Source organism: Myotis yumanensis, unplaced genomic scaffold, assembly GCF_028538775.1.
Source record: "Myotis yumanensis isolate MYYU_CA2020_CCGP unplaced genomic scaffold, mMyoYum1.0.hap1 SCAF_14, whole genome shotgun sequence".
NCBI lineage: Eukaryota > Metazoa > Chordata > Mammalia > Chiroptera > Vespertilionidae > Myotis > Myotis yumanensis.
The window spans coordinates 9,718,539-9,746,187 of NW_027223765.1; the positions used below are offsets into that span (position 1 = coordinate 9,718,539).

Sequence of the window (27,649 nt, forward strand, 5' to 3'; positions counted from 1 at the left end):
TCATAAGAACCCGGACTCTAGAAAATATTGGGTGTAACTGAGGGTTCGTTGCTCTGGCCGGAACAAAGGTGTCTGAGAACATCGCCCTGAGCTGTGCGGGGCAAGGACACAACCTGGCTGACACTACGGCGGGGAAACCCCAGCCTCTCGGGCATTACCTGCAGGTAGCTGCTCACCAAGCTGCTCATGCTGGAGCTCCGGCTGGGGGGTTTCCACAGGTAGGCAGAGGAGCCGGGGGCCAGTGTCCTCCTGCGGGGCATAGAACAGGCACACCTGTATCACAGCAGGAAGCACGCACGCACACACGCACTCACACGTGGAAACCAGGTGTGTTGGGGGGACTCCGCTGTAAACGTTTAAACATGATGGCTTTCCTCCCTGTGCCAAACAACACCTAAGTGAGTGTAGTATTTCCCAATTTTTGGTTTAAACTTTCCTTGACTGTTGGTGCCTGCCTCAGTCTGTCTGCTAGTGGGAACAAGGAGCAGTCAACGTGGTCCATAAGGTCACACCGTGCCTAGGGGCTCATGGTCACGGCTTCACAGACCTGCTTCGAGTCAGGTGGCTGTCCTGGGGAGTTAGGTGCAGGCCCTGCCTCTGCGGCCCACCAGCCGTGTGACTTTGGGCAAGTCCCCCTCTTTAAGCCCGTGTCCTCAGCCTTACCCTCCTGGTGTGTTGTCAGGATTCAGCGGGATGACGTGTTGAGCGCCATCTTGGTGTAAAAAGTGAAAACATGGCAACCTTCCCAGCAACCCTTCCACAGACAGGCTGTAGCTTCCACTCCCTCTTCCTGACTGGAAGGCCTCCTTAACCCCCAAGGACACGAATGAACGGGAAAAAGCCCACCTGCTCCTCCCCAGACTGGCACACGTCCCTTAACATTAAAAAACCCTGGCTTTTGCATATGCATTTCCTCTCATGCCACCTGGCCAATTAGGTCAGCTTAAGGTTGGAGCCTTCAGATGTTTGGTGAGTCACAGTTCAACAAAGTCTGTACAATTAACAGGCATAAGAGTGGTGAAGCTTTGTGTATTTACTGAGCACACAAAAGTCCTTTGAGTAGACTGGTGGCAATTTTGAAAACTTCAAACATCCCCCCACCACCCTGTCTTTTAAACCAAGCAATCCTTTACAATACCTGGCAAACGTCGGCCAGGCCGCGTCCAAGTCATAGCCCCTGGACACCAAGTCAAACTGAACGTCGGTGAGCTCGTAGAGCTGGCCCACAATGTCAGAGCTCAGCCTGGGCTTCAGAAAGGGGCTCCGGGCGTAGTACCAGTCGCTGCAGGGAAACATACAAGGTGAGGTTACAAGAAATGCAGGAAAGAAAAGAGTGGATTGAGTGCTCTCAGCATGGCGCTGCCCCATCCAATTCTAACACAGGCTACTAAAGCGAACAGACAGACAGACAGACACACGCCCCCCCCCCCCCCCCCCCCCCCGCAATGTGATTTCCACTGCAGCTCCTAACTCCCCTATAAGCCTGCTCTTCACAGAAATTCCTGAGATGAACTAGATACTTATACAGTTATTATTTCTGTTAGATCTATTTCCCCAAAAGGATATGAGAAACCTTAAGTCTCAATTACTTGCCCAGAAAGGGTAGTTGTAGGGGACAGAACACTTCCTTTTTGTCTCATCTGCAATTCCTCCTGGAGAATTCATTACAGGACTTTGACCTCACTGCTAATTTCTGTCCTGACACCAATTTAAAAGACAAAGAACAAAAGATCTGCACTGTGTGGTGTCCGCTGTTCACTTCCTGGAGCAGGAAGAATTTAAAAGGACACACTGCTGAGTTTAAAGAGCTACTTGGCTGATGCCCGTGAACTTGGCTTCCTAAACACTGGAAGCCAAGCTGTTCTCACCAAAGACTAGAACAAAACAGCCTGCAAATCCAATGTGTGAAGATTCTCTCGCCTCACATGAATTCACAAAGGCCCTCACGTGTCACTGTGTGAGAAATACACCTTTAGGCAAATCCATCTTAAAGGTGACAAAATGAAACAAAGTATGCTCCCCCAACAGTTCTATTTTTTTTTTTTTATTAATTCAGCAATGATTTCTTTGATTACCTGGAGGCACGCTCCCTAGGGAGAGGGAGGCAGAGCTGGAAGTGGGGTCCTGGTCTGACACACTCACTCCACTTGCTTTACACACTCAACCCCTCCCCCACCCCAGGTGTCATCACTAGTGGCCCAAAGGTTCCCTCACTGGTGCCCATCATGACCTCCAGGGTGCCCAGACATGCCTGGTTACCTCAGTGAGGCCCAGGCTCAGTGGGGCTCAAAACCCCACAGGTGATTCTGCAGACAGGCCAGGGTGACCAGGGGGGTGTGTCCACTCATTAGTGCCTGCCAAGGCCATGCCATCCCCAGGGAAAACTGCTTGTCAATCTGGACCCACGCTCCTGCTCTAGGACTCAGACTCAGCATGGGGAGCCTGGGGGCAGGGGGGCACTTAGTGCCCTTTGCCCCCCACATGAGGATGACAGATGTGGGAGGGCTCTGCTTATGCCACAAGGGCAGACACTGCAGCCGCAGGTGTCATTACATTCACCAGGGCACTTGGGTTCACCTGTGAATGGACCAGGGTCAACCCAGAGCTGTCGGCATTTACCTGGTCACTTTGGTGTTCATGAAGCACTGCTGCAGGGTGTCTGCCAGCCTCTGGTGCACCAACGAGTAGCGGATAAATGCTCTTCCTTTCCCCAGAGATGTTCGGAGCTGGAAAAAGATGACATGGGGATGTAGAACTGTTAGCCTAAGTCATAATGGCGCATGTCTGTGAGCACCCATAGATGGCCTGCATAAAACAGAAACAGCACAGACAACGCCACCCAGTTCTACCCTGTACACTGGCTTCACTCATGTCCCTCAAAGGACACAAACATCTGATAACATCACCCCCCAATGTGAGGCCTGAAGTGGGTCACCTTCTTCTGGGCCTCCCTCCAAGAATAACCTGTAGAATAACCTATAGGCAGGTTCAGAAAGATGTGTTCACGAGGCTCCGAACACCTGTGGGTTCTACTCCATCAGAGTCTCTGGGTTTGGAGTCAGAGAAGAACTGTATGATTTAATTTGGAATATTCAGAATGAAACTTGGAGGCCGAAAAAGGACTTCTCACACCAGAAGTGAGCCTGAGCGAGAGCTGGTCAGCGTGGCTAATCTGGGCTGTTTGGCGGAAGAGGCTTACAGGGCTTGGCTGGAGCCCTTGTGGAGGGGGAGAGAGGAGGGCAAAGGGCAGGGTTGTGTAAGGGGACTTTTAAGAAGTTCTAATGACTGTATAACTGCCTCCTCTGCACCCTCATGAGACCAGCAGTGAAGTGCACGCATCGTCGACACTTTCCTGGTGGGTTTCTTTGCAGCTACACCAACTCACTGCATTTAGTCAGCAGGTGTGTGTGTGGGGGGGGGGGGGGGGGGGCGGGGGGGCAGGGGGGAGAGCAGGGGTGCATCTAGGTGGCCCCGCTATGCGGGGGTCACGAAAAAGGAGCACAGTTCTCGTTCAGGGTGGAGGAGCTGGATGGAGGGCCTGGGTACGGGACTGTCTTCGAAACCTCTCCCGACTGTAACAAAACATGGTTTCTAAAGGTTTCTGGAAGCTTGCTGTGGAGAGGGAGAGTGCTGGTCAGACTGCCAGCTGGGGACACACAGCAGCCAAGATGGACGAGACCTAGGGGTCAGCCACAGAAGACAAGTGAGACCAGTTGCAAATCAGGACTCATACCGCCGACGGTTCGGCTCCAGAAGACCAGGCACCGTTTAGCTCAGAGCTATCCGACTTCTCACGGTTCACTTAAGGAGATGATACCACAACATGAAGTCTTTTTAAAAAATAAAAAGGTGTGAAACCTCAATAATCACAAAGGCTGCAAGACATTTTTCCATGTCAGCTTTGTGGGTTTGGGGTAAAGTCAGGATGCCTGGAGGGAGGTGGGTGGCAGCGTGGCCCTGGCTTTATCAAACCGCCGTGGCTTGTCTACAGTCGGCTGGCTGTGATAGATGCCCGGGGGAATCTTGATGACATCACTGTGTCCAAGCATTTCTGCCACTGATGAGTGAAGTGAGAACGAAGTGTCCAGTGGTGACGGGTAGGGAACTCGGGCAGCGAGAAGAGCTGAGCTGGGTGCGGTGAAGCGAAGCGTGTCTGTCACATAAACACCCTCCCCACCAGCCCCATGGAACCGAGCCAACCTCACAGGACAGCCGTGTCTGTGAGCTCCCAGGGAGCGGCTTGTCTTTATGAGCAAAATGGCTACTGTCACAGCATTTGGGACATTTACCTTTTTAATGGAAAACACGTGAGTCTTGTTTTTAACCAGGCCCATTAATGGAATGTATTTTATATACAGAAAGGGAGCTATTTATTTTAAGGTCTTTTTAAACATCCCTTAGGGAAGAGAACAGTGGTTCCCTTGTATTACAAATGAAAATACTGCCCAGCCATTTTATTTTCTACGTTTTAAGATCCTGGGTCTGCTTTTATGGCCTAATTCCTGAAATTTATTAGCAATCAATCAGACCATATGCAGTCTATCAGGAAGTGATACAGCAGCAGCGAGGACAGGAAGTCTACAAGGTACAGGAGAGCTGATTCCGCTTTACGCGGGCCATGTGCCAGGAGCCTGACAACCAAGCTGAAGGCAGGTTCTGCTCCTGCTCAATGTGGGGAGATGCACAGAGCCCAGCGTGAGCCCATCCTGAACCTCTAGAAGTGGCAGGTCAGAGCCCTTGACTGCTTTAGTCCACATGGCTGCCTCCGCCCAAAGGGGCCAGAGGGGCCCAGCAATGCTCTTGCTCATGAACTTTTACCTTCTGGCTTACTGGCACTTGATCGTTGATTAAAGTTAACTCAAGTACCAGCAGTCCATCCTGCCAGTGACATCCCAAGCTCAGTGGTGCCCAGAGAGCAGAGTCCTCAACAGATGAGAGGACTGCACCCTCTGGGCAGGGGAGCCTATGTCAGCCACCAGAAACCCAACCATGTTTGTGCAAGCAGGAAACGCTCCTGCTTCTAGAAGACAGTTTCCTGGCCTCGAAAGGTTGGACTGCAATTGTGAGTAAAGAATAAGAACCAGCTAAAGAGTAGATGGAGGCGTTTCATAACCCTGGGCCGTGAGGACTAAACTAAATGTACTTCCAGACTTGAGCTGTTGGAGGTCAGCGGTCGCAGGCTGCAGTTGCTGTGAGGAGCGGGAGATGGAGTGCAAGGGAACTCCTCAGCATATGGAGAGGAGGGCAACACTGAGCACCTCCTCCAGATTTGGGGAGCAGCAAGCATGCTCTACATCACAGGCCCCAGTGGCCCACCAGGCAAGATCTCACAAGACCCGTCTGCGCTACACGGACATGGAAGACACTGGCAGAACAAACTCCTCAAGTCCGGGATCTTTCATGATCTCAGATGTCAGAGGTGCAGCTGGTGGAAAACGCCCAGCCCTCATGCCAGCGTATCTGTCATGCTCTATAAGAAGAAACCAGCTGGCTCCAGCGCTGGAAAGGAGTTCTCCCGGGAGCACCTGACTGCGGTCTCTGCAGGAGGCCAGCCAAGGAGCACGGTGCTGCCTTTAAAGTATCTTTAAACTTACAGACAAGACACTGAAAAGATGAAATGTCCAAACCCTCTAGGCCTCCTGCTCTAAATCCAGGGGGTCACTTGCTCCCTAATATGTAAAGTTCTTACTCTCAGATGGACTAGGCGTACGAGAGAAAAAGATTCCTCAGGAGTAGGAGACTTGGGAGAGACAGAGAGATTGTTCTGGAGTTTTGCAAAACGGGAGCCAGGGCATTCTGCTCTAGGGGCTCAGCACTTAACGTGGGAAGCTGCTTAGCACACCGGCATTTAATGTCTCTTAAGATCCCACATCACTCTCTTCATTTCAAATCTAAGGTTTCTGGAAAACCTGCAAGCAACAGCCCAGCAAACATGAAGAATTTATCTAAGAAACTGACACTTTCAGCAGGTGCTGTACACCTCCGGGGCCCCATGGGCCGACCACAGTGTGAACAGCCCGCTATGAGTGTGGGCTGCGGTCTCGTAACAGGCCCGACTGGGTGAAGGCTCATGTGGGCGGCTTCCCTGCGCTGACAGTGGGCACTGAGTGTACCTGGGCTAACGTGTTACTTCACCACCCGTAAACACCACTTCCTCACTTGACTGTCTGCAGCAAAGTTCTCTGTAAAGAGACGCTGAAGACGGGTGACAGGAAGATGTGGGGTCCTTGGCTGCTCTGCTTACCTCCGAAATAGACTTGACGAATCGGATCCCATCGTTGGCGCCCTTCACCTTGGCCAGGCAGGCACAGAAGTAATCCCAGTAGTCCTTTTTGTTGCCCAGGAGGGTGGCCTTCTCCTTCTGATCGAACTGGGTAGGGAAAGGGACAGAGAGAGGCGGTCCAGACCCACTGCTGTTCATCTCGTTAAATGATAACTAACAATAGCTTTTTGGTTGCCTGGCACTGGGCAAGGCCCTTTACTGGCATTATTTCTATTTATTGTAAATGAAGGTGCTTTAATCCAATTTACAGATCTGAGGCTGGGAGAGGTTAAATAACTGGTTCAAGGTCATACAACTATTAAGATTCAGGAATAGAAGCCCCTGCCCACCCCCCAAAAAAATTCATCTCTTGAAGAGATCTCTATGCATAGAGTTGGGTGGGAGACCACCAAAGTTTGCTAGTAACAACCTTGATAAAGATATATAACAACTTATGACAAAGGAATACAAGTGAAAAGTCTTAAGGGCAACATGAAGTGTGTTAACTATGTCTCAATTTAGGAAAATGAGTTAGTGGGATTTAATCCGTTACATCAATGTTTAATACACATACAATAAATTCAAGTAAGTGTCAGCTATGAATCACTTCAAATCCAAAACCAAAACTGGCTACATGAGAAAAAAAAGTCCATAAATATCTTCACAAAGTAAAACAGAGAACAGGTTGAAAGGGCACGCATGGGGCAGGAGTCCTTCAACAAGCTGGGGCACCCCTCCAGCGGGCTCTCATCCTGTATACCTTGGTGGGATGTGACGCTGAAAACTAATGGTGCTCAAAATGTATAGGCGTATCTTCCTATAACACAACACCTTACAGCATTTTTTTTCTGACTATAGAAGACATGCAGATATGTTAGGAAATCTGGATTTTAAAAAATAGAAAAGATGTGCTAGCTGGTTTGGCTCAGTGGATAGGGTGTTGGCCTGCGGACTGAAGGGTCCCGGGTTCGATTCTGATCAAGGGCACATGCCTGGGTTGTGGGCTCGAGCCCCAGTAGGGGGCGTGCAGGAGGCAGCCAATCAATGATTCTCTCTCATCGTTGATGTTTCTATCTCTCTCCATCTCCCTTGCTCTCTGAAATCAATAAAAATAAAAAATATTTTTTAAAAATAGAAAAGATTATAATGCCTAAGATTAACTTCTATTAACATATCGGTCCATTTCCTTCCTGTTGTAGTTGATGTACTTTTCTGCATCTGCAGAGTTCTCTGGTCTGTGCACTTGAACCAGCGGACACAAGATTTAGGCTGCAAGTGTGTAAAAGAAAACTCCCTGGGCTGACCTCAGAGTGGGGACCAAGCGTCCATTTCCAGCCTGCTCCTGGGTGAGCTGGTGCTGATGGCCTACGAATCACAATGCTTTGGGCAGGAAGGCTCTAGCACAGGCCTCTGGACAACCTTCAGAGGCCCAAATGCTCCTGCAAAATGTGATTCGTGTGTGCACATACGCATGTTGTTTGGGAAGAGATTCCATAGCTTTCACCTAGTTTTCAAAAGGGGATGTGACTCCCCCAAATGAAGATCCCTGCTATACAGAAACCTTCTTACCTGCCTTAAGTTGACCTAAGTCTCTAAAGAATGTTCTGGATTCCCAAATCTTCCTAAGGCAGCGGTTCTCAACCTGTGGGCCACGACCCCTTTGGGGGTTGAACGACCCTTTCACAGGGGTCGCCTAAGACCATCAGAAAACACATATATAATTACATGTTTTTTGTGATTAATCACTATGCTTTAATTATGTTCAATTTGTAACAATGAAATTGGGGGTTGCGGCATTAGGAAGGTTGAGAACCACTGTCCTAAGGGGCAACTTGCCGAATCCTCAGAGGATGGCATTTGGAGGCCCAAGTCACGATGCCTCGGGCCTAATCAGGACGGCCTAATGGCTTCACTGAGCTTCCTGGCCCACATCCTTAAAGCTGACAAGTGAAACAAGACAACAGAGCAGAAATCAACACGTTACAGAGTCACTTACTTGAAGGAGGTACTCAAGTTTGTAAGAAAACTTATGCAAGCTGGTGCTGTCATCTGTGATGGGTTCCCCTCCTTCCTTAAATTCTTTGCTTAGTTCTGTCACAGCATCTTTAAGACAACAAACAGGAACACGTAACCAGGTGGAGGCCAACCACTGGGAGACAAGCAGGATAACCGGGAAGCAGGAGGCGGCAGTGGTCGATGATGGCAAAGCACCTCGAAAACGTGAAGTGCTGTGTCCACCCCCAGGGAGGACAAGTCAGAAGGAGAAAGACTTGCAAAGGCCTGGCCCCTAGCTGGGCCCCGTTAACAGAAGCAGGCACTGCTGTCATTCTTGCGATTGTCACATGACTATTTGCACATTTTGGGTCTTCTTGAAGCCTGGACTTCCCTGTACTGAGCAGTGAGGTGATAGTGAAGGGAGAGTGAAGAAACATGGCCAAGTCAGAAGGCGCTAAGGTGTCCCGAGAGCCCACAGGCACTTTGTAACAGCTCCCAGGGTGGGCATTTTTCCAGGCCATCCCTGCAGGCCCACCATGCAGACCTCATACTGCTTGGTCAACAGATGTTTGCTGTGTGGATGGATCATTGAGCAGTCTCCTAACAATGGCTGCCAGAAAGCCTTATCCTTCGTTCTGGCCATGTTTCTTCACTCTCCCTTCACTATCACCTCACCGCTCAGTACAGGGAAGTCCAGGCTTCAAGAAGACCCAGAATGTGCAAATAGTCATGTGACAATCGCAAGAATGACAACAGTGCCTGCTTCTGTTAACGGGGCCCAGCTAGGGGCCAGGCCTTTGCAAGTCTTTCTCCTTTAATGTAGCCGTGTGAGGCAGGAAGTGCCTTACTTCAACAAATCTAAGATGCAATTGATTTTAAGATGATCCCAACATTAGAGCTGTTTAAACACGAAAAAGAATAAGGACAACGTAAATTTTACAGACGAGGAGCTGGCAGAGAGGTCAGATCACTGCTGTGCACTGAGCGCTGGGGTGGGGGGCGGGGTGGCAGGGGCCTTCCTCTGCACCCTCAGGCTGAGTTCCTGCGCCTGGCGATGCCTAGGAGCAGCAGGCCCACAACCGGAGCTCGGAGTTCCGGAGTTCGTCCAGGATAGGCTACCTGCCTACTGCCAGCAGGCGAGACAGCAAAACAAGAAAGACTGGTATCTGGTTTTCCTGCTCAGAGAGAAGGAGAATATTCGTTCCCGTCTCCATCAGAGAGAGCCCAGAGACGCGAGCTTCAGCCAGGAAAACAGACACACACACACACAAACCAGACCCAGACCTGGAAAGGAGTGTTTGATTTTGTTTACAAAGTGCCCTTACAGTGCCCAGAGAGGAGGGCCCTTGGGGTCTCCCAGCCATACAGGATGGACAGCTGAGCCCCGAATATTTCAATATAATGTGTCCTGAGGGCTCCAATCTACGTCCCCCACCCCTCCCCGTGTGAACACAGATGAAAGGGCTGAACTTCAACCGCAAAAGCAAAAGCAGTCACAGCTCCCTCCACACCAAACCCGCATGCCTGGCGGCCTGACCGTACCTTGCAAATCACGGATGATCCTCTGGAGCTGGCCATCCGTGCTGGGGGAAGCCATGGCGACTGGCTACAGGCCGTGGTCTCGGCTGTGCCCTCCTGCCTGGGTCCGATCAGCAGAAGTCAGACTCCATGGTGGCACCTGCAGGGGGAAGAAGCACCAGTCAGACAAAATGTACAAACAGCAGAGGGATGCTGCTCTGAGCACAAAGTTGCCCCGTCTGGGCATCTTCCTGCAATGGGGAGGGCTTGGCCTTTCTGTGTGGGCCTTGCTCTGTGGGCATCCCCTGGTTGGCTTCTGACACACTTATATTCAGACACAATGACCTGTTTGGAGCCTTAAAAAACACACACACACACAAAAAAACAAGACGTAGCCGGTTTTGCTCAGTGGATAGAGCGTCGGCCTGCGGACCAAAGGGTCCCGAGTTCAATTCCGGTCAAGGGCACGTGCCTTGGTTGCAGGCTCCTCCCTGGCCTGCCCTAGTCAGTGCTCCTGTGGGAGTCAACCATCGATGTATTTCTCTCACAGCGATGTTTCTCTGTCTTTCTCTCTATCTTCCACTCTCCCATAAAAAAAAAAAAAAAAACCAATGGGAAAAAAACAAACAAACAAAACAAAAAACATCAGCCAAACAGCCTGGCCTAGCCTCTCCTAATCTGCCCTCTTAGCGCGGCTTCACTTTCCACCTTTAAAAATGCCTCCCAGTGGCTCCCTTACACCCCGAAACCAAGGCCAGAACTAGTCCAACCCACCCAGCTCACCGGCCTGCCAGGCCTCTGGTGTCGGCTACCCCCAGACCCCTAGCTCCCAACACCCTCCCTGGCTTGCTTTCTCGGAGGGCAGCTCTGCAACCAGTGGGCGAGACAGGACACGTACCCTCAGGGCTTCTGGACCAAGGAAGCCTGGCTTGCCTCACAGGGAGAGGTCTGCAGCTCCAAAGCCCAGAGTCCGGCTCTGCCTGGGTGGGCAGACACTGCCGGGCCTTTCCCCGGGGCCTGCGCAGCCCTCAAGGGACACTTCTATTTTAAGCTCAGTTACTGTCCTCTTGCGGCTGGTGAGTCCTGAGTTACCAGCCCTACTGGGCAGCTGCTGAAGTGATTTAAGGACACTGCAGTGGCTGAACCCAACAATGATGAGATCTGAGCAGCACTGGAAAGAGGCCTGGGCATGCATTTGGACACTCCTGTGTCCTTCTTTCAGAACCTCTAGCTCTTTCCTTAGATGTCCCATGCAAAGGTGGAGTGTTTGCTGGCACAGCAATTGGCAAGACTAGAGGTGCCCGTAGTAGTAGCCACGCTAAACGATGCTGGGCCTTGTCAGGCACTTTACACACGTGATCATTTTAATTCCCACAACCGCCTGAGCAGAGGAGATAAAGCACAACGGAGAAACTGGCATTCAGGGAAGTCATGGAACTTGTCTAAGACCACGGGCCAGCAAGGAGTGGAAATGGGGTTTGAACAACCCCGGTCAGTCTGATAGCAAACTGGACTTTCAGCTGAGCCACTGTCACTACAGTGAATGACCAACCAGTCCCACTGGCTTCTAGGAACCACCCTGAACTCCAGCCACTTCCCAAATAACGTGCCGCTACCCCGAGTGTTTCTAACGCGTGCTGGCCCTCACCGTCCCCTCATTGCTCCAGGAGTCAAGGCAAGAAGATCCTGGAATAGAAATGATCCCAATCTGAGCTCCTACAAATATTTACGTAAGCATTCCAGTGTCAGCCTGAGTGGGGAGGGCCTGTCACAGGGCGGGGATGCCAGGCCTATTTTTAACTAACAAGCTAGGGCAGCTGTGACTCAGGGAAAACAAGGCCCAGAGAGGGCTTCTCTGGCCTGGGAGGAACGAGACAGGCGCATATTTACACACTCCCAGTAACTCATGACACGGAGCCCCAGAGAGTCGGGGGAAACAGAGAGAACCTGCCAAAGCCCCCCAGCAAGTGCTGGCACCCTGCCCATCACAGACGCCAAACTGAGGGTGGGAGCGGTTTACAAAAGGCCAGACCACCCAGCCCCGTCTGTCCAGGTCGCCTGCTGAACAGAGACTGAGCAGGGAGCAGCCAGGGCCTGGAGAGAGCCGGCGCCCAGGCTGGGCCACACCTCTGCAGGGGCCCTGCTGCCCAGGCAGACACTTCGGACCCCCTGGCGAGGCAGTGCCCAGCTGCCCTGGCCCCACACTCTGTCACGGGCCTACTATGTGTGGGCTGGGGACACAGAGGCAGGCAAAGCACAGGCCAGCCCTGGACGGGCTTGGCTGTGCACCGAGGAGACAGACAGAAAAATATCCAGATATCAGGAGAGGACAGAAGAGGTCCATGCAGGCATCTGGGTAAGATGTTATGCGTACTCGGCAGTGAAAAGGCATGAACCACAGATACACATAACAAGTGCTTTATGCTGAGTGAACGAAGCCAGACTGAAAAGGCTACATGCTTTCCGATCCACGTGCATGCTCTTGCAAAGGCAAAACACTGGGGAGACACCAGATAGTGGTTGCCAGGGGCTGGGGTGAAGGGAGGCTTTGACTATAAGAGCATGCAGAAATTTGGGGGGCAATTCTGTTCTATCTTGACTGTGGTGGTGGTCACCTGACTGTAAATATCTCACAAGCACGAGCTGCGGTGGGACCCGGGGAAGGGAAGGTTCCTTCTGCTTGGGGGAGGAGGGGGGAGGTGGACACTGTGATGGCACCCGTGTCGGGCCAGGCCTGAAAATGAACAGGTCTTCAGAGAGACACAAGGTGGAAAGGGCGCCAGGGAGGAGGGTCCGGGAAGCCTGTTTCTCTACTGACGTCCCTCTGTTTTGAATGCTGTCAACACAGAGAGCCTTGCAGCTTCTGGGAGGACTAATCTCGGAGGAAGATGACTAATACCCCAAGAGTCCTCAAAGGAAGCCTACTGGGCCTGTGTGTTTATTCAAAGTAGAGGCAAGACTGGCACACCTGGGAGAGGGCGGAGCTTGGAAGGGCATGAAAACAGCAGGTGGAGTAAAGCTGGCAGGCTCAGGCCAGGACAATGCAGGAACCACACAACCAGCTGCATATCCTAGAAACCAGCCCTCTCTGGAGTCTGGCATGAGGGAAACAATGTCTGCAGACCAAACTGGCACCTTCGCATGACGAGCCTGAACACAGACAGAGAGAGAGAGACTTGCTCCTTCAAGACCTCTTGGCGCTTTGGGGAAGCTGCCCTTGTGTGGGCCCGAGCCCAGGAGGCCTTCCCTGCCTGACCCAGCAGTGTGCTCAGCGGGAGCCAAGTTCCCGGGTCACGGGGTGAGCTGTGCCAGCTGCCAGCAACCTGAGCTGCTTTTCCAAATAGCCTGCGTCACCACCAAGCTAGTGAGCCCTAAGAACCGGCTGCTGGGCCTGTAGGTCGCGGTGGGCTTTCCACCGAGGCTGCGGGTCACCACCTCACATGGTTTTTGGGAAGTCAGAGCTTCCCTGGAAGACATGACATGGTCACCATAGGGATGCTGGCTCCATGGACTTAGCATTTTGCTCTCCCTCTTCCTTAGTCTGAGGTCATTAACCAATGAAAGACACAGAAAGGGGCAAGGGCACTGCCTCTCTCCAAACCACGGTCAACTTCCTGTGTCTCTAGATAACTTCGGCCTTTGGTTGAGGGATGAAGCTTTTTATCTTTTTTTTTTTTTTTTTAACTCACACCACTTCTGACACCAAATGTGTGGCTTTTTCCCACAGCAGGAACCAGTTCTGACAACAACTGCGTGTCCCACAATTCAATTCACTTCTGACACTAACTACTTGGGGAGACACTGGATTCTCTTGCCAACAACTGAAAATTATGTTTAAGCTTAGCCAGAATGCCTGAAAACATCCAATCTTCTGAAAGAGGAAAGGGGACTATACGCATTTTTAAAAATTATTTTAGAGGTAAATGACCTTCCCCCACCTTGAAAATTCCTCCTATTCCTGCCCAGAAGCCCTAAATGCTTAAACAATAGACACAGCCCTTTAGTCCCAAATCAAGATACAAAGACTGACTCACATAAACTTATTTATTCTATGGTGCAAATGACTAATATTCATGTTGCCCCGAAATGGGTTCTGGCAGGGGCAATACAGTGTGTGAGTAGCTACATCAGGAAAGAAGAATCGGAAGGGTCCGAGGAGGGAAAAAAAAAAAAAAGAAGGGGAGGAGGAGGTTTGGGGCATGAAAGGCAACCATGCCTTGCTCTCAAAATCGGTCCTACTTGTTCAATAACCAGTACTGATAATAACAACACAATAACTAAGAACTGACCCTGAGAGGCCACCATCCGGTGGGGCTCCTCCCACTCTCAAACACGGTGGAACACACCAGTTGTAAATCCCACCCAGTCCAAGAAAGGATGTTAACCCGTTCAGATCAGCCAAAGCAGCAAGCCTTTCTGGAAGAGCCCACTGCCTTGGCCTGGCTCAGCCGCCTATGGAAAGGGGGGCCCCAGGCAGGTACCTGCGGCTGGGAAGGCCCGCGGCGCTGCTGGCTCGGCGCTGAATCGGCTGCCGGCAGTCAGGCTGCCCTCACCAGCTTCAAGGTGCCTGGGCGAGTGCTCAGCAGTTTGTCAGAGGCCAGCTCAGAGCAGACATTTCAGCTCACGTGAGCAAAGGCTCCTGAGGCAACCCCACCCCTTCGACTATAATTAAAATGGTAAGCCACTGTATGCCTGGGTCATCTTTCCCAAACACACCGTCTGGCTTGCAATCTTCTCCTTTTCTTAAAGGGAATGAAGACTTCAGACTTTGTCATCCCTTCTTGAACCTTCTCTTGCCCAGCCCCCCACCAACAATTTCAGGTTTCTTGGTCACTTGTCCTGAAAGACACACAAATCTGGCCGCAATTCCTGCCCACTGACCCAGGAGAGCAGGGTGAAGAGGAACCTGTGGATGGGGGGCGGGGGGGGGGGGGGCTGTGCTTCTGGGCCTGGGGGAAGCTGTCTTTTTTTTTTTTTTCCAGGAAGGTGGGCAGCTGCTCCCAGGAAGGGCTACCCATCAGTACCACCCATCAGTACTGGTATTTGGGGCTGCAGTGCCATCGAAGGCCAGAGAAAGCATCCGGGAGGTCACAATGGCATGTGTGTGTGAAAATGTGGGCAGTTTCTGGGACAGCTGCACAAACAAGTGAGAACAAGCGGGCGCACCTACCCCTAACAGCACAAACCCCAAGCAGGTGGGAACACAGCAGTGCTCCCAAATTGTACCCTGGGAGCCAGGCCGGCCAATGTTGAACTCCGGACCGAATCTCTGGCAGGATGTGCTGTACCACTAAACATGGCCTTGAGGAAGACAGCAGGTGACCCATATGTGCTAACAAACCTCCTGCCAGCCAACGGGGTTTGCTGGGCACCACTTCTAAGAGGCAGGCCTGGTCCAGGAGATAGGGCTACAGCTGTGAACAGGCTGGTGGAGTCCCAGACCTTTAAGGAACTCATGCTCCAGGGAGGAGAAGCAGATAGCATGACCACGCCTCCTGTACAAGCTTATAGAATAAGAGATCACTTGAGGCCTGAGAATCACTGCGATGAAAACAGGTGAACCCATTGGCAAACTACTTTGCTCACGATTCTAAGCCCCCACTGCATGGGGACTCGCCTGCAGTACCCGTCCAGTACTTTCTTGTTTAATCGGTCTTTCCCATTTGTCTGTAAGCTCCATCACTATTCATTATTTTTTCATCCCAGGCACATAGCACAGTTCTGACTATGCTGGTGGGCCCTCAATAAATTACTTGTTGAATGAATGAATGAATACAAACCAAACCATTGACTCTTGCTCCACAAACCAAATTAAACTTTAGGCGTAGAAATGTACTAGAAATGTAGCACCATGTAAATAATGATAATTATCCTGCAATGGTGAGTAACATAGGTAAATCTGCCCCCCAAAAGCTATTTCTCTGATTTTTCAATTTGCCTTTATTGAGCATAAAAATACTTTTATGTTGACTAAAATAATGCATTTCAAAAGTCAAGTTGTAAACGCAGACATTATATCATCATTATTGTGGCAATACTATAGTTATTACTCTGAGAATGAATGGAATTATGTAATTTAGGGATTGGATGGATTAAGTGTGTCTACAGGAGAGTGTGTACCACAGCTCTGACCCGGAGGCAGCCTTACCCAGAAGCCTCCTTTCCCTCACCCAGGACAATAATAACCAGGGCCACTACCACCACCTCCCCATTCACCCAGACTTCCCCAAGGCCCTCTGCTTCCTCCACTCCTGGAAGTTTAGATCTGGAACCATCAACAGGAACACTACAGGGGTGGGTGTGGGAAGTATTGATGGATCTGAGTTATGTTGTGCTCCTTGGGTGACAAGAGCAGCAACATGGTTACGGAGGTGGGGTAGGGGGTGGGGCTATGCTGGCACATAAGAGGGGCAAGCAAGAACTAGGATTGTGGGAGTTGTGGCAATGGGCAAGAAAATGGTCTTCTCTTTTATCGGTTGTAGCCGAGTATTGCCAATCTGGATGCTCTTTGAATTTGGAATCAGACTGGTCATGTGAAATTTCCGTTACCTATCATGCGATGAATAATGCAATCAAGATCACACCACGATTGGGTGAGAACCATGGTATGTTTCGCTCACCAAACTATTTTCAGGCAGTTTTAGCAAATCTATTTGTCCTAGGGACATTATTTGACCTCCTCCTACGTTGTGTGTGGTGGTTTTAAAATTTGTTTTCTTGGTACAGTGTGGGGAGGTGATCCTTTACCTTCCTTCATGAGTTGGGGAAAGAGAAGAACAGATACTCTCAGTGGCTAACTTTGGCTGAGGCTCCTACTGAGAGCTGCACCTCCCTGACCAAGGCTGCAGGTTCAGCTTGAAGAAATTCCTTCCAGCTCTATGTTAAATGGACACCACCTCTGGTTCAGTTGTCCATCCATCCTGGACCTCTTACAGGGACTCTCTTGCCCTACCCCTCTGCCTTCTAGTGACTTGCTTAGAATGCTTTTTCTGCTTCCGTTATGTGTGTGTTTTTTTTTTAATTGCAAGTTTGTCCCTAAGAGTTTTCTGCCTCAGGCTGAAGGTGCACTACCTACATCCTCCCATGGTTTGGTCAAACCTGCCCCTGGGTCCCTGAACCAGCCGGAGGGCCACAGTGCCGTAACCAGACCTCAGGTTCTCCTTAAGTCAGTCCTCAGAACTATACTGACGTACACACCCTGGTCCCTGAAAACAGGATCTGGCCCAGCTATAAACAACCGCTTGGTGTCTTTCTAATGCCACCGAGAACTGCATGAACAGGAAGGACCACTGGTGTTCACTACAACCACCAGGCTGAGTGGCTTCAATGTGAGGAAGAGGGGAACATGCCTCCTGCACAACTCGGCACATCTCTGCCATCTTCATCTTCTAAAAGCCATGGAGCCCACATGCTCTGAGGGTGAACCTCTTAATATGGGGACAGCACAGTGACACATCTAAAAACAGCAAGGAGATAAACACAGAGCCATGGAAACATTTCAACAGCCACTCTACTCGTGTATTTAGTTCCTCAAACAGAAGCTCTTATGCCAATCAAGAGCTTAAAAACAAAACAAAACAAACCTGGCACTGAGATTACAAATAGAGAACATCGTTTATCTTTTGAGCAAGACAATGACATTCAGCCACTAGGTGAGCAGATGTTGACAAGGCCAAACTCCACTCATCTCTGCTCACAGGTGGCTTCTGCCTAGTTACGACACCAGTTCATGAGCCTTACCTGCTCTGCCGACTGGGGCTGCTCTGGTGAATGAGGCACCAGACTCTGAGTCCCTAGCAGTGATTTTCACCAGGAGACCACAGCTAGACAACACCCTTCCTCTGCCTCCAGTTTAAAGGCATTCTGGTCTTGACTCACCCAAGGTGTCCTTGGATTCACCAGAAAACCCATCAGCCAAGAGGGAAGAGAAGGACCGCCAGGAGTGGTGGGCGGCTGTGCGTTCTGGTGGCAGCAGCCCAAGACCTCGGTGACCAACACGGGTCAACGTCACCAGCTGCTCTGGCCTGGCGGTTGGAGGTTAAGCAGTTAACCGCTCCACCTGGCCTCTCTGGGATACAGATCACGGCAGGCCAGTTAATTTTAAGAAACAGCAGAGGTGCCCGAAGCCCAAAATACCTAGAAGCTACCCTTAGTAAAAGGCCATTTACATTTGTAAGGGCAATCTCCATTTGTAAGGGTGTTTCCCCTCAGGGGACCAGGCCTGCTTTTGCCTGCACTGGAGAAGGCAGGAGCTTAAATCTGCATAACAGCCTCACCCTGGAGTGCCGTGCTTCCCCCAGAACCCTCCCAGAAAGGACCCTCCACCCCCAACATCTGCTTTTGTCTTTAGCTGCAGGTGGTATTGAAGGTGTTGGATTCCACCATTTTGGTGAGTTACACAGTTCTCCCTGGGTCTCTCCCTTGGATACGTGTGATTAACCTTTTTAATTTGTTTTTCTCCTGCTAATTTGCCTCGTGTCAATTTGACTATTAGTCCCACCAGAAGAACCTTGAAGGGCAGAGGATAATTTTTCCTCCCCGATATCTGCTCTAAGTGGTTCCTCTCATCACAAACATCTGTGGGTGCCAACCCTGCCCCCCAAAAGGACCAGGCTAACAGCGTGGCTCCCAAGCCCACACCGGTGCCCTGAAACCAGCCACAAGGAGCAAAGACCATCCAAGGAGCCGCTAGAGGGACTGACTCCAACGCACAAAAACCACCGACGTCAAATATTGATCCTAGAATCGAACAGGTGGGTGTGTGTTCACCATACAGGTCTTTCCAAGAGTCTGTGCGTTGAGCTATTTTCCTAACCAAATCCTGTAAACAATTAAAAAACGAACCGAAGCGGAAAACCCGGTTCCTAAAACAGGAATCATTTAATCAACGAAGGCCACACAGCCCAGCTCGGAGACAATGAACTCTGCTCTCCGGGGTGAAGATAGTAACGGCCCACAACCGGTACAGGGCATTCAATCGTTTATAAGCAGTTCTTGTCACAGAAGGGGGAGAAGGCGGCCCACTTCAGGTGGGAGCCCCCAAAGCAGGAAACCTCAGCCGGCAGCGCTCCCCCGGCTGCCCCCCAGCACCCGCACGAGGCAGATGGCAGGGAAGTTAAGCTTGCGACTGAGACGGAAAGGCGCGCGGCAGCGGCGGCAGGGGGGCAGTGAGCAGATTAAGGCCTGATCCTCTGCCCTCGGAGCCCCTGACCCATTTCTCTGTCGGAAAAGGAAGCGGCTGTGGTAAGACGCGGGCGCAGAGGGGCAGAAAGGCTGTAGCCAACGCCGGCGGTTTCACGAAGTGCTCTAATTTTTTTCTTTTTCCCCTGGGGAGGGCAGCCAATGGGAACTGTGACGAGTGACAAAGGGCATCAGAAGATGCACGCATAGGGAGCCACGTGGTTAATGTGTCAACCACACATGATTTCTTTTAACAACAACATTCAGCACCCCTTTCTACGTCCCCCAGCCGAGGTTCTGCTCAAGTGCGGAGCAGCCACACCAGAGCCAATCCACAAACCCACAGGTGTTTCAGCAAGGATGGCCGGGGGCCAACCTGAGAGCCTGTGTCTGGGCACAAGGGGCAGTGGGTAGAGGGCCGACGGCCGTGATCTGAGGATGGATGTCTCGGGATGAACAAACCAACCTCTTACGGGAGGAGGGGAGAGCATCCGTGGAGCAGCGCAAAGTGAAGGGTCTGGGCAGTCCTGGCTCCGCTGAGCCAGGAACTGGCTCCTTCAGGTCAGTGCCTTGGACCATGCAAGCAGAAAGCTGGGGACCTCTCCCCGCTGCGCCTAAAACACCCCAGGTTTGTTCTGAGACCCCCACCGGGGGCGTTCCTCTGCGGCCCCTCGGCCGTTGGAGGTCTTGGAGCTGGCGTTGGGGGGGTCTTCCTCACTGGTCACCAGGGGTAGCCTGGGCTCCCGCACCAGTTTCACCCGCAGTGGACACTTCCCAGGCCCGCTGGGCAAGGGCTCCGGGTCTGCGGGACACCCAGGAGGAGTGGGAACGGAAAGGGCAACAGGTGCCTTGAAGTTTTCCGCTCCGGGGCCGAGAGCAGCCTGGGCGCCCCCAGGGTCCGGCCGGCCCCCCGGTGGCACTTACGCGCTAGTGGGTCCACCGCTGGGCAGAACCGAAACTTTCTGGGGCCAAGCGGAAGACTGCGGGTGAGCGGCGGAGACGGCCATGATACGCAGAGCCCGCCACCAGCGGGTGCGGACTACAACTCCCGGCATGCACCACAAGCCCGAGGCCTACAACGCCCATCGGATCCCAGCGGCAGATGGGCTCAGACTACAACTCCCGGCATGCTCCGCAGAGCTGAGGTTGACAATGCCTACTGGTTCTCCCTTGCATCTGGCTGTAGGTTAACCTTTCAATCTCCGAGGACACACAAACCACGGTTTTGGGAAAGCAGCCCCGTCCGTGTGTGACTTTTGAGAATTTGAAATGTGGCTAGTTTGAGTTATTGTACATGTGTTGTAAGTGCAGAATACACTTGAGTTCCAAAGACTTAGTGTGAAAAAGAAATTCCGAGCAGAAAGCAGTATCATTCCTTCTGGTTGGTCCTTGTTCAGACACAGTTGGATTAAGAGATACGAAAAAGCCCTGGACTTGGAGACAGAGACGTGGGTGTTAGGCCAGAGGAGAGATAAGGACAAAAAACTGAGCCAGGGAACACTCAAGACAGACTTGGCCTCGGACAATTTTGCCTAAGGCCTACCTAAATGGAGCCAATTTTCCACCATCCTGATTCACACAGGACTTGTTTCACACTTTATCTCCAACCCTTCTTCTGTGTCCCTCCCTTCACCCCAAATCCTAACCCAATTCCCCCCATAAGCAGAGAACTTTTAGGAATCTTACGTAATGATCTTGGGTAGAGATTTATTTGTGCATATGATACAATGATTCTGTTTTTATTAGACGATTGCAATAGTAATTCATATTAGTTTAGGCTGAATGATTTACAAAGCAAGTACTTTACACACATAACCTCATGTGCACCTCCACTGTGTGCGTAGAATCTGTCTTTGTGTTGTTGACATACAGTTTTACAAATGAGGACACTGAGGCTCTGAGAGATCCAAGGTCACAGTAAGTGAGTAAAGAGCTTGGATTTGGGGTTTGAGTCCAGGGCTCAAATCCCAAGAGACTTCTCAGCCAGTTTACTTTGGGGGTCTTTTCTACTGGGCTTTCCATGCGTGTGGGTTTCTTTGTCCCACCAGAGGCAGCTTTCACAAATGAAAGCCATAGGAATTCAACAAACCAGGTGATGCCTGGGCTGGTGGGCTCTGGAGAAGAACCCATGAGAAGTCTGTGAATGATACCTGGAGTTGACTGGAAGATGGATGTAATATAAGCAAGTGTCAGAAGAGGAAAAGGAAGTAGAAAAAAAAAAACACACCAAAAAGAGAGTCTCCTTATCCACTTACTCAACCAACCATAAATATTGTGGGGCACCAAGGCAGGTTCTAGTTATGCAACACAGATTGTGCTGTTGAGGAAGTTCCACTCTGGCTGGAACTTCATCTGAGGTCTGGGGCTGCCCTGGGCTTGGAGGCACGTTCCTATTTGGAGATCAGCAAGGTTCCTCTCCTCTTGATTTTGTTTGAGGGAGTATGGAGGTGGAAATGCTGTGAAGAGGATCTTCCTTGGGTACCGTTGGGGATTTTATATGTTTCTGGTGTGGCAGTTCTGCAGCCCGGTGACCAGGGCATCATATTTCAACTATTAGGGGAGGGATAGGCTCACAAGAGTCCGGTTGAGGTTGAACAGTGGTTTTAGTGGGTGGAGGGAGGAGAAAGCAGGAGGTTGTAGCTGATGAAGGGTGTGGTCAGAGAATGTAGAGTACAGTCCCTGGCCTCACCCACACTCCCTTTCTGATAGGTGGTCCCTCTACCTTCCAGTTTTTACCTTTCTGTCTCTATGCCTCTTTCCTTGCATTCCCAAGGAACTGGATTAGGAGAAGACTCTTGGTTAAAGATCACTTTCAGAGCTAGTCTATTGGGAGTGCCAAAACATCACTAGAAATGTAGAGATGGACATGATTGTATTTCACGAACTGCTCCTAGGGATATGGCTGTATGTGTTGAAAGAAATACTTAGATATGCATCTTGAGATTTGAAGGAATGGGATGGGGTAAGGAGACAGTGGATCAAGCCTCTCAAAGGCCATGCTCTCTGGTGATACAAGACCCCTTAAGCCTGCCTTCTAAGAAGAGTGGGCTCAGAACCCATGGAGCTTTGGTTTGGCCAAGTGGGTGTGTAATCTGGAATCCTGTTTTTCTGCTCCCTGGCCTCAGCCTGCCATCTAAATAAAAGTTGAACAAAAGTTAAGTAAGGGGGTGCCAAATTATTGTCCTGATAGAAGCCCATAGGCTTAGCTCAGACCCCGAAACCATCTTATCATCTTCTTCCTTAGGTGGTGGGCTATTTCTTCCATAGATGGTGGGTGATGGCCCACCTATTGGTTAGCTAGTCCCTTCCCTGGTGCACCACCCAGCCTTCTCCAGGTGTTACTGACCAATTCTTAAAATTAGACCTTCACTCTTCCCCAGCAAGGTCAATGTCCTCCAAGGCTGGCCACCCAATGGCAACTAGAGTATTGAAATTATAGCTGGAACTGAAGGGAAAAGATGCTTTATAAGCTCTCCAGGCTCCAGCCGAGGGCTGTATTAGTCACTACTTTATTCAATAAACATATATTGAGTGCCACAGTGACTCTACAAACTCCTGCTCAATGAACTGTGGAAGATTCTGGAATTCCCATTTTCAAGTAGTTGCACCCAATGTTTCTAAGTAGGGTACATGTCAGAATCAGCTGGGGAGCTTTTCTAAAGGCCCCAGTCCAGAGCTGAATCAGGTTCACAGACGGGGACCAGGTCTGGATGGTATGGGGAAAGTTAGAGGGTGGTCCTTGGATGTGAAGCTACGGGACCGTGGAAGAGGCAAGCATGCGTACCATGAACTAAAAGGCAAGGTCAGATATAGTCGTTGCCACCTAGAAGATTAAGCAATGTGCTCTGAGTGTAGACTAGGAAAGAAAGGTTAATATCTATAAAGAAGTGGCTTGGGGCAAGGAAGGTAGAAAGTGCCCCAAGGCACACATCCCCCAAAAACAATGAGAAGAATAATGACAGTTGTCATTCTTTGCTCCCACTTCGCACACAATGACAGAGCACCAGGGTCCATGCTTGGCAGGGTGCAGGACCAGGTGCCTGCCTTCAGCCAGTTTGCCCTCTGATGGGGCAGGGAGCTAAGACATGCATGTGCGGCCCTAACCAGTTTGGCTCAGTGGATAAAGCAACAGCCTGCAGACTCAAGGGTCCCAGGTTCGATTCCGGTCAAGGGCATGTACCTTGGTTGCAGGCACATACCAGTAGGGAGTGTGCAGGAGGCAGCTGATCGGTGTTTCTCATCGATGTTTCTAACTCTCTATCCCTCTCCTTCTTCTCTATAAAAAATCAGTAAAATATATTTTTTTTTAAAAAGACATGCATGTGCGTAACTATGACACGTGGTAGAAAGTGACAAATAATATCTTTCAGGGACAAGCGAAGTGCCACAACAACCAGAGAGTTGCTCTCCTGATTTAAAGATGGGGGAGGGCTTCCTGAAGAAGATGGCCTTTCAGCTGGGGCTTGTAGATTAGGGAGCAGAAGGACAAGTGTCCCAGGCCCAGGTGACAGCATGGCAGAGGCCAAGAGGAAACTGGGTCTTTTGTGGTTGGATGCCACGCTGGTGGCATGGGGGCTTAGGATGGAATAGAAGGCACAAGTTAGCTAGCAGTGGATTTCAGGGGCCTTGAAGGACTTGCTAAGGTGTGTGGGCTTTATTTGTAGGTAATAAGGAGCTGCCTAAGGGTTTTGAGCAGCTTGGTTTCAATGCAGAGGATGCTGGTGGGGAAAGAGATGAGCAGCAGGAAGATGCTGAGGAAGTGAGGCCATTGGGGACGAATCCATGACCATGCAATGGCGAGAACAACTCTGAGAGGCACTGGGAAGGCAGAGTCAATAGAACTTGGCTGTGGGAGTGGCGGGAAAGGAAATGCATGGCTTGAAAATGACTCAGGTTTGGAGGGTGAGCAACTGGGGAGAAGCTGGTGCCGTCAACCAAGCAGGAGAACATTCCAGGTGGAACATAATGAATCTGAAGTGTCAGATCAATAGCTACCGGGAGAGAATGAGATATTGGAGGAATCTTCACCTTGGCTGCCTTCACCAAGATGGATGCCAGCCTGGGCCTTCAGAGCTGGACGTTGGTACCTTGTTCATCTTTATATCCTCCAAGTACTTGCTTCATGCAGACGGCAGCACTTACTGAATTCATTCTTTTTTTTCAATAAAAGATCTATGGACTACATATGCTAGAAGTTGGAATTATGATGCAGAACACATCTCCAGTCCAGTTGTAGGTTTTTAGAATCCAGATTTGAGAATGTGGGTACTTTTGTCCTCATCCAGTCATCACTGAAGAATGCTCTCTAAAATTAGCTGGGACAACCGTACAGTCAGGAATGGGAGAGACTGTCTTGCCAGCACCCTACATTTGCACAATTATCACACATGAGTTTCAGCCCCTCCTCAAGTCTTGAAGGATGCTCTTTTCTGGGAATCCTTTTATGTTTTAGAACCTTCTGAACTAAGCAATGATAACAAACCCATGTCTAAATGAATGAATAAATGAAGGAATGAATAATAAACTCAGAATCTAAGAAATGTTTTTCTTGATGGCAATATAAAATTTCCAGGCAGGGAGCCCCTTTTCTGCAGTAGGACCTCCTGGTATAACGTATTTCTTTCATCTCCCACCCCTGCAGCCGTAGCATCCCCAGTGTTGTGCCTTCTGCAATGCTCTTTCTTGTACCACTTCTCTTTGCTCCCCCTCCATCTCTTCTGTCCATCTCAACCTGCAGCGCCAAACTCCCTTTCAATAGAAGGAGGCGCCCTCAAAGTGGAAAGCACCTGGGGAGTGAGGTAACGGGGAAAGGCTGGGCGCCTGTGACCGGCAGAGCCAGGAGTGCCGGAGCAGACTTTTGAGGTGTCTGCGGAACTTGACCCCGACAAAGACATAGAGCACTGGGTTGAAGCAGCAGTGGGAGAAGGCAAAATCACGGCAGATGAGCAAGGCATAATCCAGCTGCCAGTAGATCTTGCAGCTCTGAATGATCTTAAGTTTCAACAGTGTTTGCAGGAACAGGATGAGGTTGTAGGGAGCCCAGCTGATGAAGTGTGCCAGCACAATGGTGAGGATGAGCCTGACTGTCCGGTGGTGCCGTTTGGACCGTGAGCGGAACAGAGTCCTGAGAATCTCCACGTAGCAGAACAGGATAATCGCCATGGAGAGCAGAAAGAAGACAACGTGCTGGTAGACCGAGGCCAGGTACCACTTGAGTTCTGAATAATCACATTTCGAAGGTTCTGATGAATATTCTGGAGGATCAAACACTTTGTGGAAGATGGCATCGGGGATGGAGGACAGGATGCTGACGGCCCACACAGCTGTGGTCATCAACACGCGGCATTGGAGGGTGTAGACTCTCAGGGACGAGAGGGGGCTGACCACAGACAGGTAGCGATGGATGGTCATGATGGTCAGGAAGAAGATGCTGCTGAAGAGGCTGATGGAGAAGATCATGTTGGAGAGCTTGCAGAAGAAGTCTCCCAGCACCCAGCCCCAGTGGTACACCAAGGCCCACAGAGGCAACAGGAAGGAGAACACCAGGTCTGAGAGGCACAGGTTGAGGATGAAGACATTGGTGAGGGACTCCAGGCTCTCATACTTCACCAGGACCCACAATACCAGACTGTTGCCCACCAGGCTGAGGAAGAACACCAGGCAGTACAGGATGGTGGTGTTGAAGGTCGCAAAGGTGAAGGTCTGAGTCTCACACAAAAGGCTCTGCGAATCATAATCATAAGGGGTGGTGGACTCTGGGATGCCTGAGGGCTCCATCTAGACACTGAGAATATCTGAAACGAATAACAATAAGATACCTAGAAAAACCTCGGTAACTTGGAAGTACAAAATACTTCTAAAGACTCTAGGTGTCAAAGAACAAATCACAAGGCAAATTGTAAAATATTTTGAACTGAATAATAATGGAAGTAGCACATATCAAAATTCATGAAATGTAACTAAAGCAGTGCTTAGAGGAAAATGTTATAGCTTTAAATGCTTTAATTAGAAAAAAGAAAGGTTTAAAAATCAATGATCTAAAATCGGTGGCTCAGAAACTGGAAAGAGAACAAATTAAACCCAAAGTAAGTAGAAGGAAGGAAATAATAAAGATAAAGAAAGAAATAAAGAAATAGAAAATAAAAGAGAGAAAATGTACAAAACAAAATCTGGTTGTTTGAAAAATATTTGTAAAGGTAATAAAACTCTAGCTAGATTGATTGAAAACAGAGAACGGAAACTGTCAACAGCAGGTATGAAAGAATGGTGATTGCTACAGATCTTACAGATTTTAAATGAATAACAAAGAAATATATTAATTTTATCTTAAATTCAACAACTTAAATGAAATGGGAAAAAACTTTAAAAAATTCAACTTACTAAAACAGACATGAAATGATATGGCAAATTGAAATGTCCTGCATTTATTATAGAAATTTAATTAACTATATAAAAAAATTTTCCATCAAAGAAAACTCTAGATGACTTTTCTAGTGAATTCTGTGAAACTTTATGGAAGAAATTATATGAATCTTATAAAAACTATCTGAAATATAAGATGGAATACTTCCCAAACCATTTTATGAGGCCAGCACAATCCTGATACCAAAACCAGACAAAAATATTGCAACCCCCCCACCCAAAATGACAGACCAAACTTCCTCATGAACATAGAAGCAAAACCCTTGACTTAATATTAGCAAATCAAATCCAACAATATATTTAAAAGGGATAATACACCATGACCAGGTGGTCTTTATCCAAGAAATATAAGATTGGTTCAATATTTGAAAAATTAATCTGCCCGACTGCCATGGCTCAGGGTTGAGTGTTGAGCTATGAATCAGGAGGTCACTGTTCAATTCTGAAGGTCAGGGCACATGCCCGGGTTGTGGACTCAATCCCCACTGTGGGGCGTGCAAGAGGCAGCCGATCAATGATTCTCTCTCATTGATTTTTCTATCTCTCGCTGCCTCTCCCTTCCTCTCTGAAATCAATAATGATCAATTTAAAAAAGAATTGTTCTTTTAAAAAATAATCTATATAACTCACCATATTAACCAGAATAATGACAAAACTACATGATCCTTTTTGATAAATGCAGAAAAGCATCTGACACAACTCAATACCCATTCATGACATAAACTCTCAGCAAATTAAAAATAAAGGGGATATTGGGCATCTACAAAAACCACTCCACTTTTCTGTTGGTTATTCATTCATTTACTCAAAAATTGAGAGGTACTCCTAGTCTGGGCCCAGAAGGCCTGAGGAATATGAAGGAGAATGTTGCCAGACCCTATACCACTCTGAGTTACATTCTAGTTTGGTTCCCCTTTGCCTGTCATTGCTCTCTCCCCCTATCTCCTTGGCCTCCTCAACCCTAGTAAACTTATCTTTTTGGTCCGCAACATATTTTGGATTGAGAAACACAGTTCTAAATTATCTAACTACCAATAACAACCACACCTTACATAAAAATTTATAACCAATTAATCCCCTCTACTGTCTTTAGCATAAGGAAAAGAAAAGTTGCCAAAACCGGTTTGGCTCAGTGGATAGAGCGTCGGCCTGCGGACTGAAAGGTCCCAGGTTCGATTCCGGTCAAGGGCATGTACCTGGGTTGCGGGCACATCCCCTGTGGGAGATGTGCAGGAGGCAGCTGATTGATGTTTCTCTCCCATCGATGTTTCT

At 49.7% G+C, this 27,649-nt stretch overlaps 2 protein-coding genes across 2 annotated transcripts in view; both read right to left on the bottom strand.

Moving 5' to 3' along the window:
- Positions 1-19,974, bottom strand: part of FYCO1 (FYVE and coiled-coil domain autophagy adaptor 1) — a 64,295-nt gene extending 44,321 nt beyond the window's left edge. Inside the window, 7 exon segments of the mRNA XM_070391684.1 lie at positions 159-249; positions 1,139-1,282; positions 2,620-2,726; positions 6,245-6,370; positions 8,259-8,365; positions 9,800-9,935; positions 19,880-19,974. Coding sequence (XP_070247785.1) covers positions 159-249; positions 1,139-1,282; positions 2,620-2,726; positions 6,245-6,370; positions 8,259-8,365; positions 9,800-9,854 — 630 coding nt within the window. The 5' untranslated portion in view covers positions 9,855-9,935; positions 19,880-19,974.
- Positions 19,975-20,655: 681 nt separating this feature from the next.
- On the bottom strand, positions 20,656-25,906 carry XCR1 (X-C motif chemokine receptor 1). Its single transcript, XM_070391685.1, has one exon. It carries the CDS (start codon positions 25,730-25,732, stop codon positions 24,707-24,709), a length of 1,026 nt encoding a protein of 341 aa, XP_070247786.1. The 5' UTR covers positions 25,733-25,906; the 3' UTR covers positions 20,656-24,706.
- Between the last annotated feature and the right edge of the window lie 1,743 nt (positions 25,907-27,649).